We start from the raw sequence: 18,130 nt of genomic DNA, 5'->3' as shown, positions 1-18,130 counted from the left end.
CAGCACTACACTAATACTAGAGATGAATAATTAGGAGCTGATAAGAGCTATGGGATGTATTATGTTATGATAATTGTTTAAAGCTGAGAGTGATGATGACTGTACAACTAAGTGAAGATAATGTAAGAAACTGACCATTTAACTTGGAATAGAATATATATTAAATGAAATTAGGAACCCACTATTTCATAAATCAAGCCCTCAACTTGAGGCTTGCTCTTGGAAAATTTAGAGTTGTAATGGGAGGCTGAGCTCTCCTATAATTATACCTAGGAGGCACCTCCAGGGAACCACCTTTGTGGCTCAGATGTGGCCTTTCTCTCTCTAAGCCTAACATGGCAAAAAAATTCATTAACTTCCCCCCTCCCAACCGCCCATGAGGGACATGACTTCCAGAGGCATGAATCTCCCTGGTGATGTGGGACATGACTCTGAGGAATGAGCCTGGCCCTGGTAATGAGTGACTGAAAATGCCCACTTGACCAAAAGGGGGAAAAAAGAATGGTAACAAGCTGAGGTCACAGTGGCTGAGAGATCCCAAATAGAGTCGAGAGACTATCCTGGAGGTTTCTTTTATGCATGCTCCCACCAGACATCCCAAATAGCCACAGTATGCCATGCCCTTACCAAAAGTAGCCTCCAAATACCTAGGTCCCTATGTGAAATTCTATAAACGAGTCACTAAATTTATCTCTCAGAAACTTAAATCTGTGAGATTGTTCCTATGCCAGACAAGTCCTAAAACCCAGAGGCAACAGCCTCTTTAAGAACAACAACCAGATGCGCTTTCTTCCTATAGTGTCAATAACCCCTTTTGATATGAACAAGTTAGGGAGTTCACTGCCTAGACAACCCTAAACACGGAGAAAGAGATTAAGTGAGAGGAAGGGATAGCAACAAACAAGATAAGATTTAACAAAGGTCTATGAATACTGAAACTTTATATATATATATTTAGACACTGGGGTGTTGGAATAGCTAGAAGGAGGTAAATAACATGGTAGAACTGTAACCTAAAATATCCTTTGAAATTTGCTCTCTAACTACTTGTTGAATTGTGCTTTGAAAGTCTTCACCTTTCTCTATATACCTTATATTTCATAATAAGTAAAGAACTGAAACTGTGGAAATGTAAACCATAACAATTTTTGAAATTACCTATTGTGCCAGTTTGAATGCATTATGTCCCCCAGAAAAAGCCATATTCTTTGATGCAATCTTGTGGGGCAGACATAATAGTGGGGATTAAGTTGGAACGTTTGGATTAGGTTGTTTGCATGGAGATGCACCCCATCCAACTGTAGATGATAACTGATGGGATATTTCCATGGAGGCGTGGCCCCACCCATTCAGGGTGGGCCTTGATCAGTGGAGCCATATAAATGAGCTGCCTCAAAGAGAAGGAACTCAGTGCAGCTGTGAGTGACATTTTAAAGAGGAGCAAGCTTGCTAGAGAGGAACATCCTGGGAGAAAGCCATTTTGAAACCAGAACTTTGGAGCAGATGCCAGCCACGTGCCTTCCCAGCTAACAGAGGTTTTCCGGACGCCATTGGCCATCCTCCAGCGAAGGTACCCGATTACTAATGTGTTACCTTGGACACTTTATAGCCTTAAGACTGTAACAGTGTAGCTGAATAAATCCCCTTTTTATAAAAGCCAATCCATCTCTGGTGTTTTGCATTCTGCAGCATTAGCAAACTAGAACACCTATATAACTCCTTGTTGAGCTGTACATCAAAAGTTAACAAAAATAAAAAAGAAAGAAACAGCCATTACAACTCAGGAATAGATGTAACTGCTGTAAGAGCTTACAATCTAGGAACTTTTACAAGGCTTCCCCTGATAACCTATGCGCTCAGACTCAATTCTCAGAGCTTGCACATTATAGTTAGTCCATGTTAATGAAGCATTATAGTGTTTTTCTTTTCATTTCTGGTTTATTTCACTCACCATACTATACTAAATGTCCATTCACCTCACAACTTCACTCTTTCTTGTAGCATCGCAATAATCCATTGTATGTATACACCACAGTTGCCATTCCATTCATCAGTCTATTTACACTTAGGCCACCTCCATCCACTGCAAATCATGAATACTGACACCATAAACCCCACTGTGCAAATGTCAATTTGTGTCCCTCTATTCTTCCAAGTATATACCCAATAACTGAGTTGCAGGACCATATGGCAACCCCATGCTTAGCTTCCTGTGGAACCACCACACTGCCCTCTAGATGTGCTGCACCGTTCTACTTTCCCACCAATCGTGATTAGGTGCATTCCTTTCTCCACATTTTCTCCAGCACTTGTATCCCTCTGTTTGTTTTTTAGACAGTTTTATTCACACACTATACATTCCATCCTAAGTAAATAATCAATGGTTCCCTTTATAATCACATAGTTATGCATTCACCAACACTGTCTATATAAGGACATTTTCATTTCTTCCACACAGAAAGAGGAAGAGGAGAAAAAAGAAAAAGAAAGAAAAAATGACAACTAAAAAGCAACAAAAAAAAAAAAAATTAAAATATAATACAATTAAAAAGTCAGACACCACCACCAATGCCAAGAATTCCATACTCCTCTCTTGTATCTCCCTCTTATAGACATTTAGCTTTCGTATATTGCCTTTATTATAATTAATGGAAGCATATTACAATGTTACTGTTAACTATAGACTCTAGTTTGCATTGATTGTATTTTTCCCCAATACCACCCCATTTTTAACCCCTTGCAAGTTGATATTCATTTGTTCTCCCTCATGTAAAAACATTCTTACATTTGTACCTTTAATTACAATCATTGACCACTCTAGATTTCACTGAGCTATACAGTCCCAGTCTTTATCTTCTATCTTTCCTTCTGGTGTCCTACATGCCCCTAACATTCCTCTTTCAACCATACTCACAGTCATCTTTTTCAGTGTACTTACAACATTCCTCTTTCAACCATACTCACAGTCATCTTTTTCAGTGTACTTACAATATTGTGCTACCATCACCCAATATTGTGCTCCAAACCTCTCCGTCCTGTCTCTTCCTATCTGCGTATAGTATTCCCTTTAATATTTCTTGTAGAGCAGGTATCTTGTTCACAATCTCTCTCAGTGTCTGTTTGTCTGAGAATATTTTAAACTCTCTTTCATTTTTGAAGGACAGTTTTGCCAGATACAGAATTCTTGGTTGGTAGTTTTTCTCTTTCAGTATCTTAAATGTATCATACCACTGCCTTCTTGCCTCGATGTTTCTACTGAGAAATCCACATATAGTCTTACCGAGTATCTCTTGTATGTGATAGATCGTTTTTCTCTTTCTGCTTTCAGAATTCTCTGTCTTTGACATTTGATAATCAGATTATTAAGTGTCTTGGCCAAAGTCTATTCAGATCTATTCTGTTTGGGGTATGCTGCACTTCTTGGATCTGTAATTTTATGTCTTTCTTGAGAAATGAGAAATTCTCTGTGATTATTTCCTCCATTATTGTTTCTGCCTCTTTTTCCTTCTCTTCTCCTTCTGGGACACTCATGACATGTACATTCATGCACTTCATGTTATTTAATTCCCTGAGATGCTGCTCATATTTTTCCACTCTTTTCCCTATATGTTCTTTTGTGTGTATGATTTCAGATGCCCTATCTTCCAGTTCATGAATTCTTTCTTCTGCCTCTTCAAATCTGCTGTTCTATGTCTCCATTGTGTTTTTTCCATCTCTTGTATTGTGTTTTTCCATGTCTTGTATTGTGTCTTTCATTCCCACAAGTTCTACCAATTGTTTTTTTAAACTTTAGAGTTCTTTCTTATGTTTGCCCAATGTCTTCTTTATATCCTTCATCTCTTTTGCCATATCTTCCCTCAACTCGTTGATCTGATTTTTTAATTGATTTAGCATATTTGTTTGAAGATCTTCATTTAGTTATTTCAACTCCTGTATCTCACTTGAAGTGTAAATTTGTTCCTCTGACTGGGTCATATCTTCATTTTTCCTAATGTGACTCATAATTTTTTGTTGTCTAGACATCTGGTTTCCTTGATTACCTCAATCAGATTTTCCCAGACGAGACAGACCCAGGTCTCAGGAGGAAGGTGTAATCAGTATCATGTTTCCTTGAAGATGAGCCCCATCAGGTTACCAGATTTTCCTGTGAGGCCTCTAGACTATGTGCTTTTCCCATCCTGTCCAGCAGGTGGCACTTGTCAGCCTGCAGCTCCCCATGGTGTAAAGAGGTGCAGTCCCTTTAATTCTCAGTAGACACTGTCCTGGCCAGGAGCCATGGGTGTCAGAAACCAAGGTTAAGTTGTTTCCATTTGTTTGTTTTTTTCCCCAATCCCTGGGGTCTGAATTCTCTGAGGGAGCACAGCCACTTGAGCTGGGCCCTGCCCCCCCCCCCCTTTGCTTAGTTAAAATAACCTTTTAGGGAGTTTCTCCTACATTTGAATTCCTCCTTTGTCTCTGTGACTCTCTTAATTCCATCTTGCCTGAGTCAGCACTGACAATTGAAAATGCCTGAGGCTTTCTCTAATGAGCTACTTGGAACAGAAGAAAAAAAAGAAAAGGAAAAAGAGCAAAAGCCCCTTTTCAGAGCCAGTCCCCAGCCCCCCAGTTTCATGAGTTGACTGGTGTTGGTACCAGTTCTCTGTGCCCCTTTTCTTGGGACACAGCTGTTTTAGAGTATTCTGAGCTCAGCTGTCTCCAAAATTTTGCCTCTGTTTTTATTGATTTATTATTATTTTTTCCATCAGCCCTGCCTCCTCTCTGCCCAAAGAGACCTCAGGGTTCCTTTCCTGCTTGCTTTGGGTTTATCTGTGCTTGTAGCTTGTATTCAGGAGTCCAAATTTCTTAATTAAAACCCCAATTGGAGTTTGGTTGAGTTATTTTCCCTCATTCCAGGTAGCCTGCTTCTTTTCTCCATGGGTAAGTGTCACAACTCAGCCTGCCATGCCAGTGGGGGAGGGGTGCCAGCTCTGCAGTTTGGGAAGATTTACTTACAGTTCTATGCTGTGACCTCAGCCATTCCACCCATTCCCGGCTGGTGTATGATGTGTGTTCAGTCACAGATGTCCCCCATCAGTTGTTCCAGACTATTTACTAGCTGTTCCTGGCTATTTACTAGTTGCTCTAGAAGACTAACTAAATTTCGCACCTCTCTATGCCACCATCTTGCCCTGCCTCTCTTCTCTAGTGTATTGTTAATCTCCATTATTGTGCCTTTCATCCCCAAAATTTATTTTTCTTTTTAAACTTTCAAATTCTTCTTTATGCTCACACATTGTCTTCTTAATATCCTTTAGCTCTATATCTGCATTTTCCTTCATCTCCTTGAATAGATTTAGGAGATTTATTTGGACTTCTTTGAATAGTTGTTCCAAATTCTGTGTCTCCACTGATGTTTTAATTTGTTCCCTGTGTTTTAGTGTGCCTTGTAATTTTTTGCTTATGACTGAGCATCTGATTATCTTTATGAGTTAACCCTGAAAGTCAGTTTCTCCCTCTTGTCTAGGGTTTTTCTGTTTATTGGCTTTGTGATAAGACCTCTCTTTTACACTTAGTCCAATTTATTCTGGATCTTTAGAGTAGTCTGTGTTTAACTGTTCAGATTTTCTCAGCTCTTGTTCATCTAATTCTTGCCCTGGATATGCAGTACAATTTTTAAGAATGCATTTCTTGTGCAATTGTTTCACCTCTAGGAGAAAGCTCCCTTTCCTCTGTTCCTTCTCTGGGTACCTTGATCTGTTCTGTTTGTTTTCGTGCAAAATTTTCTCCCCAGATCCTATGATTTGTTTAAATTCTATCACTTAGTGATTCCTTTTCCTTACACTTTTCAATTCTAGTATCTGTCCTGTCTTAAACAGTTCAGTTTAAACCTCCCCCCTCCCTTCTTTTTTCTGTGAGCCTTTTCTTCCTCTGGTTTCTTCCCCATTAGGGTTTCCCACCCTGGGGAGCCAGATGGGTTAATCCAGAAAGAGAGGTGAATCAGAAAAGTCCATTTTGCATTTAGGTGGCCCAGCCAACAGAAACTGTGTTGAGTGTGTGCACCTCTTGCCAACAGTTCTACCACAGTCTCGCTCTCACTCCCACCCCCTGGGGGCTCTTGTATGTGGCACTCCTCAGTGGCTTGTATTCTGTCTGGGGTCTCTGTGGACTTGGGTCCCTATGCCTAGATATGCATGTGGTTCTAACTCACTGCTGTGAGTAGCTCTATAGTCTGCATCCATGGCAAGAGGGACCTGGGCCATGTGCCTCTGCATGACTCCCAAGTTGTGCAGGACTGAGTAAGGGAAAGGGGTTCTAACTAGTGGGTCTGGGAAAAATATCTCCTACCTGATCTTGGATATTACTTTTCTTTTTCTTTGAGTCAACATTTGCAGAGTCCTTCTCCAATCTTCATCATCCTTCAGAGTTCCAAGCAATTGGATTTTTTCCCTTTATTAGCTGATTCTGGGAGGAGACTATTCCAGGGAATGTCTTAAGTCACCATGTTGATCAAAGCTTCATTTCTTAAATTTAGGCTTTGTGGGTCTAGTGATTAGATTTTTCCCAGGTAAGGATAACTAAGAGAGCTGAGATTAGTCCATAACCCTGGCTGCTTTAGGACTGGGAAAGAACTGGAGAATTTTTTAATGTAACCATATAATAGAGACCAGGTCATCAAAGTCAGAAAAATAGGACAAAGGCTAAGAATAAAGAATGTGAATTGCCTTGAATATTCTCTGTTATATCATCTCAGGATCCTTGAGAGTAGTGGTATTTTCCAAGTTTGTGCAGAGTCAAGGAAATGGATAGGAATTTAAATGTTTACAACTGTGGTAGTCTGGAGCTATGTACCCCAGAGAAACATGTTTCTAAACTTAATACATTCCTGTGGGTGTGAACCCATTGTAAGCAGGATTTTTGATGAGGTTACTTCAGTTAAGGTGTGACCTAACTCAATCAAGATGGATCTTAATCCTATTATGGGAGCCCTTTATAAGCAGAATGAAATTCAGATAGATAGAAAGCAAGCCACGGGGAGCAAAAAGCTGAACGTAAACAGAACCTGGAAGAGAAGGGAGAGGCCAGGAGAAGCTGCCATATGCATTATTATATGACAGAAAAGCCAAGGACCAAGTATCACTGGCAACCAGCCCTAGAATGCCAGTCTTATGGAAGAAAGCATAACCTTGATGACACCTTGATTTGGACTTTTCCTAGCCTCAAAACTGTGAGCCAATAAATTCCCATTGTTTAAACCAACCTATGGCACGGTATTTGCTTTAGCAATGAGAAACCAAAACTAAGGTAGAATGGATCAAGAACCATCAGCATATCTAAGGAAATTAATCTTGTCTAAAGTATCTTTGCACCAAATAACAGATGTTACTAATGAACGTGTACTTTCTGATAATGTCCTCAACTTAGAACCATTTTCAGAGCTCCCTGACAAGCACCTTTTGTGAAGGGTACAGAAGTGTGACAAGGCAAAGTGAAAGAAAGAGGGAGGCAAAGAGAGAAAAGAGAGGTATAGATATATAAGGAAGATAGTCCCTAAAACAGAATTAACTAATATATGAACTGTAAGTGAAGACCTTAGCAACAGAGGATACTTTGTCCTGATAAAAGGACGGTGTCATCAATCCAGGACAATTTTATGACTATCCAGAGTGATGCAGTGGAAAAGGTGGATCTGGAATCAGTGGCAGTAGGCAGTAATTTACAAACCTGCCATTTTTATGTTTGGGACATTTCTATATCACGGATCTGTTATTTAAGGAGAGCTCATGTTAGTCCATATATTGCCCTTATAAGATGATATACCTCTTAAAGGTAAGGACTGTAACTATTCTATATGTCCTATGTCTCTTTGCAGTCAGAGCCCATAGAGACCTAGCAAAGGCAGCTAGAATCTATCTTCAGATGCTTAATAAGCTATTATGGAAGACACTTTTGGTGACTCACTCTGAACCCCTTTACTGGACCAGTGCCCCTCTCCAGTCGTCTACTAACAGCTCACAGCTACCCCCTTTCTCTGGAGAATTGCCCTCAGCTGACTGGAGGCACCTTGCCTAGAAAATTATGCCTATCCCACAACTCTCCCTACCCCACCACTACCCCAAATTCCACAGCCCATGACTGAACGATAACAAGGTACAAAAAGCTAGCCTCTTAATCAAGGGGAAATAACTCTGTGGTATGGCGTATGCTCCAGAGTCTTCTCCTATGTATTAATGGCTAATATTAGATTTTACCTGATGTTTCAGTTTCCTTGGCTGCTCAAGTAAATTTGGTTAAACAATGAGATTTTATTATCTCATGGTCTGGAGGCTAAAAGTCCAAATCAAGGCATCATCAAGGTGATGCTTTCTCCTCAGAGTATAGCCTTCTGGGACAAGCTGCTGGTGATCCTTGGTCCTTAGCTTGTCTTATGGCAGGGCACATGGCAGTGTCTCCTGGCCTCTCCCTTCTCTTCAGGTTTCACTGACATTCAGCTTCTGGCTGCTTCATTTGTGGCTTTCTCTCTCTCTGTCTGAATATTATTCTGCTTATAAAGGACACACGTAATAGGATTAAGACCCATCCTGATTGAAGTAAGCTACACTTTAACTGAAGTAACCACATCAAAAGGTCTTACTTATAAAGGGTTCACACTCACAGGAATGGATTAAGTTTTAGAACATGTTTTTCTAGGGTACATACAGCTCCAAAGCACCACATCTGATTTCACATCCTTGTTTGATTCTTCCCCCATTCCTATCCTATTTCACTCCTTATAAATTTTTCTGAGGAATACTCTAACAATAAATGATATATAACCAAATCCAAATACCCAGCTTTCTTCAAGGGAACATATCCACACATATTCCTTACTGACTTGTTATGTAGCAAAAGTCCTACCTTCTCATGATAATCAAGGTCAACTGGGTCATGATAATCAAGGTCAACTGGGACCTCTAGACCCACAGAGCCTACAGTTGCAGGCACAGGAAGCACAAATTCCCCAAGTGGGTTATCAGAAGTAATGGCTGAACAGGCCCAAGTATTCTACCTGTTGGAGATACAGCACCATATAATTGTCATCAATTAATTTAAGGAGTATACTTCATCCTGAAGGATGTCACTCCATCTTGAAAGAGCATTTGTTATTTCCAAGCTGGCATCACCTGGATACCATCTGACCCATCCATGAACCAAGTATAGGTTTTTATTTCCTCTGTTAGCTGGTTTTAAGTAAGCCTGCCCTGCATGAGGCCAAAGTGGTGAGCTGAGGAAGTAGCATCAGCCAATCAGTGGTAGTAGACATAAGTTTGGGCCACCTGTTCATGCAGCTTACTTGGATGCTCTGGATCTTCTTGAAGTTGTACCTGATTCTGGATGGATTCCTGCTGAGCCTATCTGGCCTCATCAGTTCATGATGGGAAGTTCTTTTTGCAGTCATTGATGTCCTATGGATAAATGCTCAATTCTAGCAAGGCCCAGGAGCATACCAGAAGTGCTTCTTCAAACAGTGCACAGTTTTTAGTTGCCAGTGAAAGACGATCTACTGGGGTTTCTCTTGGTACTCCCATACCAATTAAAAACTGTAAATGGGCATGGTTTGATGAAGGCATGGTAACCAGTGTCATCCTACCAGGCAAGTCATCAAGACTAATGGAAGTGCAAGAGTGAAAAGCATCTAAAATGGGTGTCAGAGAAGGGAGATGATGAGTACTAATTAATATGGATGAATCTCAAAATAATTATGATGAGTGAAAGAAGCTAGACCAAAAAAATCATACTGTATGATTCTGTTTATATAAAATTTTATAAAATGCAAGCTAATTTGTAGTGACAGAAAGCATATCAGAGGTTACTAAGAGAGAGGGGAGAGTGAAGTGAGGTGGGGATTGGAAGCAAGAGGCATTACAAAGGGAGACAAAGAAACATGAGGGGGTGATGGATTTGTTCATTACCTTGATTATGGTAATGATTTCATGGATGTATACATACGTCAAAATGTATCAAATTATATACCATAAATATGTGAGGTTTACTACATGTCAGTTATACCTCAATAAAGCTATTTTTTGAAGTCATCAATTTGTACACTTTAAATATGTGTATTTTATTGTATGCAAAGTATACCTCAATAAAGTTATATAAAAAAATCACAGCCCTGGAACCAATTGTAGCAACAGAAGTTATAATTCATCCTACTAACTCTCTTCTTGAAAATATCCCCAGGAAGTATAATTATAGAATCCTGGAGAAATTGTGGCTGGATTGAGTGAAGTTAATGTGAGAAGCAAACTGATCTGTGTCCTGCAAAGGGCTGACCGAAGTAGGTGCCGTTTTGGTGCCCTGCCCAAATCCTCCTTAGTGGGCAGGGGGCCCTTCCCCAGCTGCTCAGAGAATGCTTACCAATGGCTCACAGCTGTCCCCCTTCTCTGGAGAATTTCTCTTAGCTGGTGGGAGCCACCTTGCCCAGGAAGTTATGCACTTCCATGCCCTCTGGGAAGCCCACAGCCAAAGACTGATACAGGGGTACAAAACACTGGCCCCTTACCTCCAGAGAAATAGCTCTGTGGTGTGGTTTATGTTCTAGAGCCCTCCCTCAGGCCACATCCTTGCTTGGCTTTTTCCTTCCCTATTCTATTTCACTTGCTTCCATACAGGTTTTCCCTAAGAAGCCATCCCTCTATCAGTCATGTGCACCGAAATTCCTGTCTTAGGCTCTGGTTCTAGAGAACCCAACCTTAGACAACCCTGGTACAAAACTGCCAATCTGTGCTAAAACCCAGCCCCAATAAGCTAGCTCCTGCCTGTCCTTGATGGTTTGTAAGTTCTTCCAAATGCTACTTTGGTCCATGTACTTCTTAAAAGTTGTCTCCTGGGCTTCTTTATCCCTTACATGTACCCACATCCGGGTTCTTGCCTCTTCCTTCACAATGGTATAATACTAGTCAATTCCTCTCTATCCTTACTGCTCAAATGGTCATGAATCATTTTGTGAACTGCCATGAATCCACCTCTGGGCTTATTATGACTGGCCCCCATTACTCCATGAATGCTTAGTAAATACTTTCTGAATGATTAACTGCAATAGGGACCTGAATTAAACGTTCAAATAATGTATTGATGAGAAAACTATTAAAATTTTGAAAACAAACAACTTTTTAAACAAATGTCAAAATTAAGTTAAAAGCTTAAATTTGCTTACCTTTCCTGGGTAATCCAGTGGATAACTAAATCTAACCGTTTTTCAGATAATCCACATTTGATTCCTTCCAGGGTTAAATCTGCATCAATAGGACGTCTGAAGGCATGACTTGTGCTAAAGAGAGCTTCAAAAAATAACAGTAATGGAAGAGGCTTTCCTTTAATTTTTCCAACAGCTACAGGAAGAAGAAAAGGTTTTGCGTCAAATACTTTAAGTGATACCATTTGACTTTTATTTCATATTATTATATATTCCATTTCTTTTCACATTTTCTAAAAGCTTTAATAATCTAAAATTACCTACACATTTGTAATTTTCAACTAATACTTATGGATTAAGCTTTGTATTCTGGATAATGACTAAATATCAATGCCATGTGAAGATAGAGATTGAAGTGATATATCTGCAAGCAAAGAAATGTCAAGAATTCCTGACAGTCTCTGGAAGCTGGAGAGAAGCATGGAACAAATTCCCCCTCAGAGACTCCAGAAGGAGCTAACCCTATTGACACCTTGATTTCAGACTTTTGGCCTCCAGAATTGTGAGAGAATACATTTTTGTTATTTTAAGCCTCCAAGTTTGTATTACTTTGTTATAGCAGCCCTAGGAAACTAATACAGCCCATCTTCTTTATGATTACAAAAGTTAACTTCTGAATCATAGAAAATATAGTTTAATCTACTATCCAAACAAGAACTAATCATTATTTATCCTTTGTGACAAAAATACCCTCAGCATTTCTTTTGCAACAAAAAATGTCTCAAATTTCAAAATGAGAAATTAGCAAACTTTTTGTATTTGGTTTCATCATCATATATTATTAGTATTGTTCTGAATTATAATCTCTCTTATACCCTTTTCTTTTTTAACTATAAACATTTATATAAGCAATAATTACTATTAGGAACATCAGAAAAAAATCTGAATGGGCAGGAGAAAGAAAAAAGCCCTGGGCAAGACTGTTGCTGCAAAGGAGAGGCTAGGCCTCCCTACAGTTGTGCCTAAGCGCCTCCTCCTGAATGCCTCTTTGTTGCTCAGATGTGGCCCTCTCTGTCTAGATAAGCCAACTTGGCAGGTAAAATCACTACCCTCCCCCCGCTACGTGGGATCTGACACCCAGGGGTGTAAATCTCCCCGGCAACGTGGAATATGACTCCCAGGGAGGAATCTGGACCCGGCATCTGGGATGGAGAACATCTTCTTGACCAACAGGGGGATGTGAAAGGAAATGAAATAAGTTTCAGTAGCAGAGAGATTCCAAAAGGAACCGAGAGGTCACTCTGGTGGGCACTCTTACGCACAATATAGACAACCCTTTTTAGATTCTAATGAATTGGAATAACTAGTAGTAAATACCTGAAACTATCAAACTACAACCCAGAACCCATGAATCTTGAAGACGACTGTATAAAAATGTAGCTTATGAGGGGTGACAATGTGATTGGGAAAACCATATGGACCACACTCCCCTTTGTCCAGCGTATGGATGGATGAGTAAAAAATGGGGGGGGAAGAAAAAGGCACCCAGTGTTCTTTTTTACTTTAATTATTCTTTTTCACTTTAATTTTTATTCTTATTATTTTTATGTGTGTGGTAATGAAAATGTCAAAAATTAATTTTGGTGATGAACGCACAACTATATAATGGTACTGTGAACAACTGAATGTACGCTTTGTATGACTGCATGGTATGTGAATACATCTCAATAAAAATGAATTTAAAAAAAAGAAACAATATTACCATTGTTAGGAAGTACTCCAGTTTTATGAAATATTTCAACTTAACTGGCTCAGTTAAAAAATATTATTCAATGTTAACAAGTACTATTCAACAATCCTAAAGACTGACTCACCAGAGCACTTTAATTATCCAGAATAAGGATTCCACATGAAGTAATTTTCCAGATAACTGAGGTTTACTGATTTAAATGCCAAAACAGTTCTAAGATTTTTGATTAAAATTTTCCTATAAAATAGTATGAATCCTTGAGTTCAAAGATTAAATAGTTAATTTTCTTCCTAATCAATGTCCTAATACATGACATTCATATGGTATATGAATATTAATTATTGTACAGTGCTTTCTGCTGGAGAAAGTGAGCAGGCAGAGCTATGTATCTTGACATTAAAATGGTCCCAGACGCCATACTTTACTGAGTTCTTAGATCTGCTTTTTATAGTTTTCCTGTCTCCTTCATTGCTTTTGTCACTTTTTGTTGCCATCTATATGCTTGCTTCCCTCCCCATCCGACTAATTTGTTGTTGCAAATCTTGCATCGAGTGGAAAAACAGATTTTTTTTATTGAGATTGTTCACATACCATACAGCTATCCAAAGATCCAAAGTGTATAATCAATGGTCCACAGAACCACCATACAGCTGTGCATCCATCAACACAATTATTTTTTTTCAATTTTTAGAACATTTTCACTACTCCAGAAAAGAAACAAAAAAAGCAAAAAAAAGGAAACTCACATCCTCCCATACCCCTAACCACGCCCCCTCCCCCCCCATTATTGATTCATAGTTTTGGTATAGTACATTAGTTACTGTTGATGAAAGAATGTTAAAATACTACTAACTGTAGTGTATAGTTATAGTGATATACATTTGTTCTAGTTCGTGAAAGAGATTTCTAATATTTGTATAGTTAATCACAGACATTGTCCACCACAAGATTCACTGTTTTATACATCCCCATCTTTTAACCTCCAACTTTCCTTCTGGTGACATACGTGACTCTGAGCTTACCCTTTCCACCACCAATGCCTGGAGTCCCATACCCTTCCCCTATTCCCCACCCCCCCATATGCATTTAGCTTTGGTATATTGCTTTTGTTACATTAAAGGAAGCATAATACAATGTTTCTGTTAATTCTAGCCTCTAGTTTGCATTGACTACATTTTCCCCCCAATCCCATCCTATTTTTAACACCTTGCAATGTTGTCTGTTTGTCTGAGAATATTTTAAGCTCTCCCTCATATCTGAAGGACAATCTTCCCAGGTATAGGATTCTTGGTTGGTGGTTTTTCTCTTTCAGTATCTTAACTATATCACCCCACTTCCTTCTTGCCTTCATGGTTTCTGTTGAGAAATCCACACATAGTCTTATCAAGCTTCCTTTGTACGTGATGGATCATTTCTCTCTTGCTGCTTTCAGGATTCTCTCTTTATCTTTGATGTTTGATAATCTGATTATTAAGTGTCTTGGTGTAGGCCTATTCAGATCTATTCTGTTTGGGGTACACTGCACTTCTTGGATCCGTAATTTTATGTCTCTCATAAGAGACGGGAAATTTTCATTGATTATTTCCTCTATTATTGCCTCTGCCCCTTTTCCCTTCTCTTCTCCTTCTGGGACACCAATGACACACAAATTCTTGCTTTTCATTTTGTCTTTAAGTTCCCGGAGACGTTGCTCATATTTTTCCATTCTTTTCTCTATCTGTTCCTTTGTGAGTAGGCTTTCAGGTGCCTTGTTCTCCAGTTCCTGAGTGTTTTCTTCTGCCTCTTGAGATCTGCTGTTGTATGTTTCCAGTGTGTCTTTCATCTCTTGTGTTGTGCCTTTCATTTCCATAGATTCCACCAGCTGGTTTTTTGAACTTTCAATTTCTACCTCATGTGTGTCCTGTGTTTTCATTATACGGTTCAGCTCTTTTCCCGTATCTTCCCTAAACTTTCTGAATTCACTTATTATTAGTTGTTTCAACTCCTGCATCACAGTTGAAGTGCAAGTTTGTTCCCCTGACTGGGCCATAACCTCATTTTTCTTGGTGTAGGTTGTAGTTTTCTGTTGTCTAGGCATGGTTTCCTTGGTTACCCCAATCAGGCCTCCCCAGACCAGAATGGGCAAAGGTCCCAGAAGGAAGAAATATTTAGTATATGGTTTCCCTGAGGATGTGTCTTAGAAAATTGGTACACCCTCTGATGCCTCCAGTCACTGTGCTTTTCTGCCCAGCAGGTGGCGCTTATTAGCCTATAATTCTTGACTGGTGTAAGTACTGAATGAAAGGCAGGTAGTAGAGCTGGGCCCCACCCGCTTCCTCTTAGAGACAATAGATGCCCTAGGGGGAGGTCATTAGCATTTCAATGGTCTCTCTCTGCCTGTGCTATACCCTTGTCTGGGTCATAGAACTGGGAACTGAAAGTGGCTCGGGCTTTCTTCACTGAGTCAAAAAAGGAACAGAGCTACTCTGAGGTGACCCTCCAGCTCTCCAAGGTCAGTCATCACCCAAAGCCTCTGTCTACTTGTTGGGGATTCGTACCTCGTAATGAGCAGTTCACACTCGCTAATTAAAACCCCAGTTGGAGCTCAGCTGAGCTATATTTGCTTGCTGGGAGAAAGCATCTCTCTGGCACCAAGAGGCTTTGTAGCTCAGGCTGTGGGGGAGGGGTCTCCCAATTTGGATCCGCAGCTTTTACTTAGAGATTTTATGCTGTGATCTCGGGCATTCCTCCCAATTCAGGTTAGTGTATGATGAGTGGATGGTCACGTTTGTCCCCCTGCAGTTATTCCGGATTGTTTACTAGTTGTTTCTGTTTTTTTTTAGTTGCCCCATGGGGACTACTTAGCTTCCACTCCTCTCTATGCCGCCATGTTAGAGCCTCCCAGATTTTTTTTTAAAGGGAACTTTACCTTGGCCTTGGTTTCAGTTTAACCTCTCAAGCTAAGAATAAAGGATGTTAAGTGCTTATACATTCTAAAGAGATTTAGATTTAGGGCCTAGAGGGGCCTAAAGAGAGGGGCTAAGTGGGTAGACAGAAACTACCTTGGTCACCACAGTTACCTCTAGGCTATATAAAAGAAGGGAAGAATAATTAGAAAAAGATAGCTGAGAGATTTCAGTTAAGAGAGCTATTACTGAGCTGTCTTGCTCCCCCTCACAGCACCACATGAGTCAGGGTAGAGCGATACTACCCTCAACAAAGCATAAGAACACTGGATTCTCCTGGCAATGGTGCGAATCTGCCATGGACAAAGAAAAACTATGATATGAACAGAGAAAACAAAAGGTACAGCTGAAGATAAACAGAGAACAAAATTCCCAACACAAACTATACTGCTCTATGCCCAATGAAATGAAACAAATACAAAACTGGACATTTAGAGATATATATTTAGTCTGACATAACCTGACTTTGACGATAATCCAATGAGACTGATAAATTAAGATCTTGAAATTTACACATAGGCACAGCCAGTAACCAAATAAGAGGTTCTCAATTCTAAATAAGCATAACTTTATTTAAACTGTATATACACCCAATGCTTGAACTTTCAGGGTGAAGAAACTGGAGTTCTAAATGAATCCATCAGATTGTTCTCCCCCTGCTAGCAGAAAATAAACTTAGCATCCATATCTTATTTCCAAGATTTTTGCTGAACATCCCTACTCAAAGTCAGATGAGGAAATTTTTAAGAAACCAGCTGGACATGGGTATCTTAGAATTTGGAGAACACAGAGACCAGTGCCTGATATTTGCCTGGAAAAGTTCAAAGGTGGAGATAGAGTGTGGAGGGAGCAGGAGTAGGAAAAACTTCTTCCACAACAGTGCATGTTCCTCGAGGGTAAAGGAAACCCCACAGAAGGTAGGCAGGCTGGAATTGTCTTGAAAAGGCCCTACCAAAGAGTTCTGCATGCAGGACCAGATGACTCCAATTGAGAGAGTCTTTGAGGGTAAACACTGCCAGAAGCAGTAGCTGAAGAAGTTATAAGCAGCTTGCCAAAGCAATACGTCCTGAGTCAATAAAAGATGCAGTGGGAAGTCTCCAGTAAGAAGAGACTAGAAAAACCACTAACTAAAGCCACCAACTAAAGACTGCATTAGGCATCTGCCACATCCAGGAAGCCCCAAGGCCAGATTACCACTGCATCAGTTAAATAAGTCCATTTCTGCCTCATACTTAGTCCTACCCAAAAGCTGCCTAGTGATTAGAGTAGGCAAAGTAGAAGAGTAAAGAAGCAAACAGGTCTCCTTACTTCCCATAGGTTTTTGAGTCAAATCGGATCCAAGAGGGGAAGGAGTAGAAATTTTAAGTTAAACAAGAGATTATAGTTTCTAAAAAAGAAAAAGAGAAAGAGAAAAACAAAACAACAACAACAACAAAAAAAAAAAAAACAAAGAAAAGACATATTACATGCAGGGAAAAAATGATAAACATAATGGTTGACTTCTCATCAGAAACGATGAAGGCAAGAATACAACGGCATGATATCTTTAAAATGCTGGAGGGAAAAAAAAAGCTGTAATCTAGAATTCCCTATCTAAAAAAAATGTCATTTTAAAATGAAAGTGAAACAAGTACATTTTCAAGTAAATGAAACCTGAGATAATTCATCTCTAGCAGACCCATATTATAACAAAAGCTAAACGAAATTCTTCAGCCTGAAGGAAAATAATACCAAAAGAAATTCAGATTTGTAGGAAGAAATAAGGAGCACTGAGAGTGGTAAATATATGCATAAATTTATCAAACATTTAGCAACTTAAAACAACAAACATTTATTATGCCACAATTTCTGTGGGTCAGGAATCTGAGTGGCTTAGCTTGGTGACTCTGGCTCAGGATCTCACATGGCCACAGTCATCTCAAAGTTTAAATGGGGGAGGATCTACTTCCAAGCTCACTCATGTGGGTATTGGGAAGCTTTAGAAAATGTGCTTCCGAGCTCACACACATGGGCCTCTCCACAGGACTGCTTTATGACATGTGGCTAGCTTCTCTTAGAGCAAGCAATGCAAGAGAGAGTGAGAATCAGCAGCACCCAAGATTGAAGCCATGGTTTTTTATAATGAAATCTTGGAATTGATATTTCATCACTTCTGCCATATTCTACTTATTATAAGTAAATCATTACTCCAGGAAAAGAGAGCATGAGAGGAGAAGGAGGGGGAGGAGGAGAGAAAAAAAGAGAAAACCCCAAACATCCTGTACCCCTTAATGAAAATGT

The 18,130-nt window shown here is 39.7% G+C and overlaps 1 protein-coding gene across 4 annotated transcripts in view; it reads right to left on the bottom strand.

Annotated features, from left to right (window-relative positions):
* CLHC1 (clathrin heavy chain linker domain containing 1) overlaps positions 1-18,130 on the bottom strand; it is a 186,400-nt gene that overhangs the window by 106,329 nt on the left and 61,941 nt on the right. For all 4 annotated transcript variants that reach the window (XR_005212352.1, XM_037806840.1, XM_037806838.1 and 1 more), the window contains one exon: positions 11,177-11,351. Coding sequence is in view for 3 of the 4 variants with exons in the window: in XM_037806840.1 (XP_037662768.1) it covers positions 11,177-11,351 (175 nt within the window). In the remaining variant the exon portion in view is untranslated. The remainder of the gene's footprint in view (positions 1-11,176; positions 11,352-18,130) is intronic.

The sequence above is a fragment of the Choloepus didactylus genome, chromosome 17, assembly GCF_015220235.1.
Source record: "Choloepus didactylus isolate mChoDid1 chromosome 17, mChoDid1.pri, whole genome shotgun sequence".
Classification (NCBI taxonomy): Eukaryota; Metazoa; Chordata; class Mammalia; order Pilosa; family Megalonychidae; genus Choloepus; species Choloepus didactylus.
The sequence above is the reverse complement of the archived record's forward strand: the minus strand, read 5'-3'. Positions and strand labels throughout refer to the sequence as shown.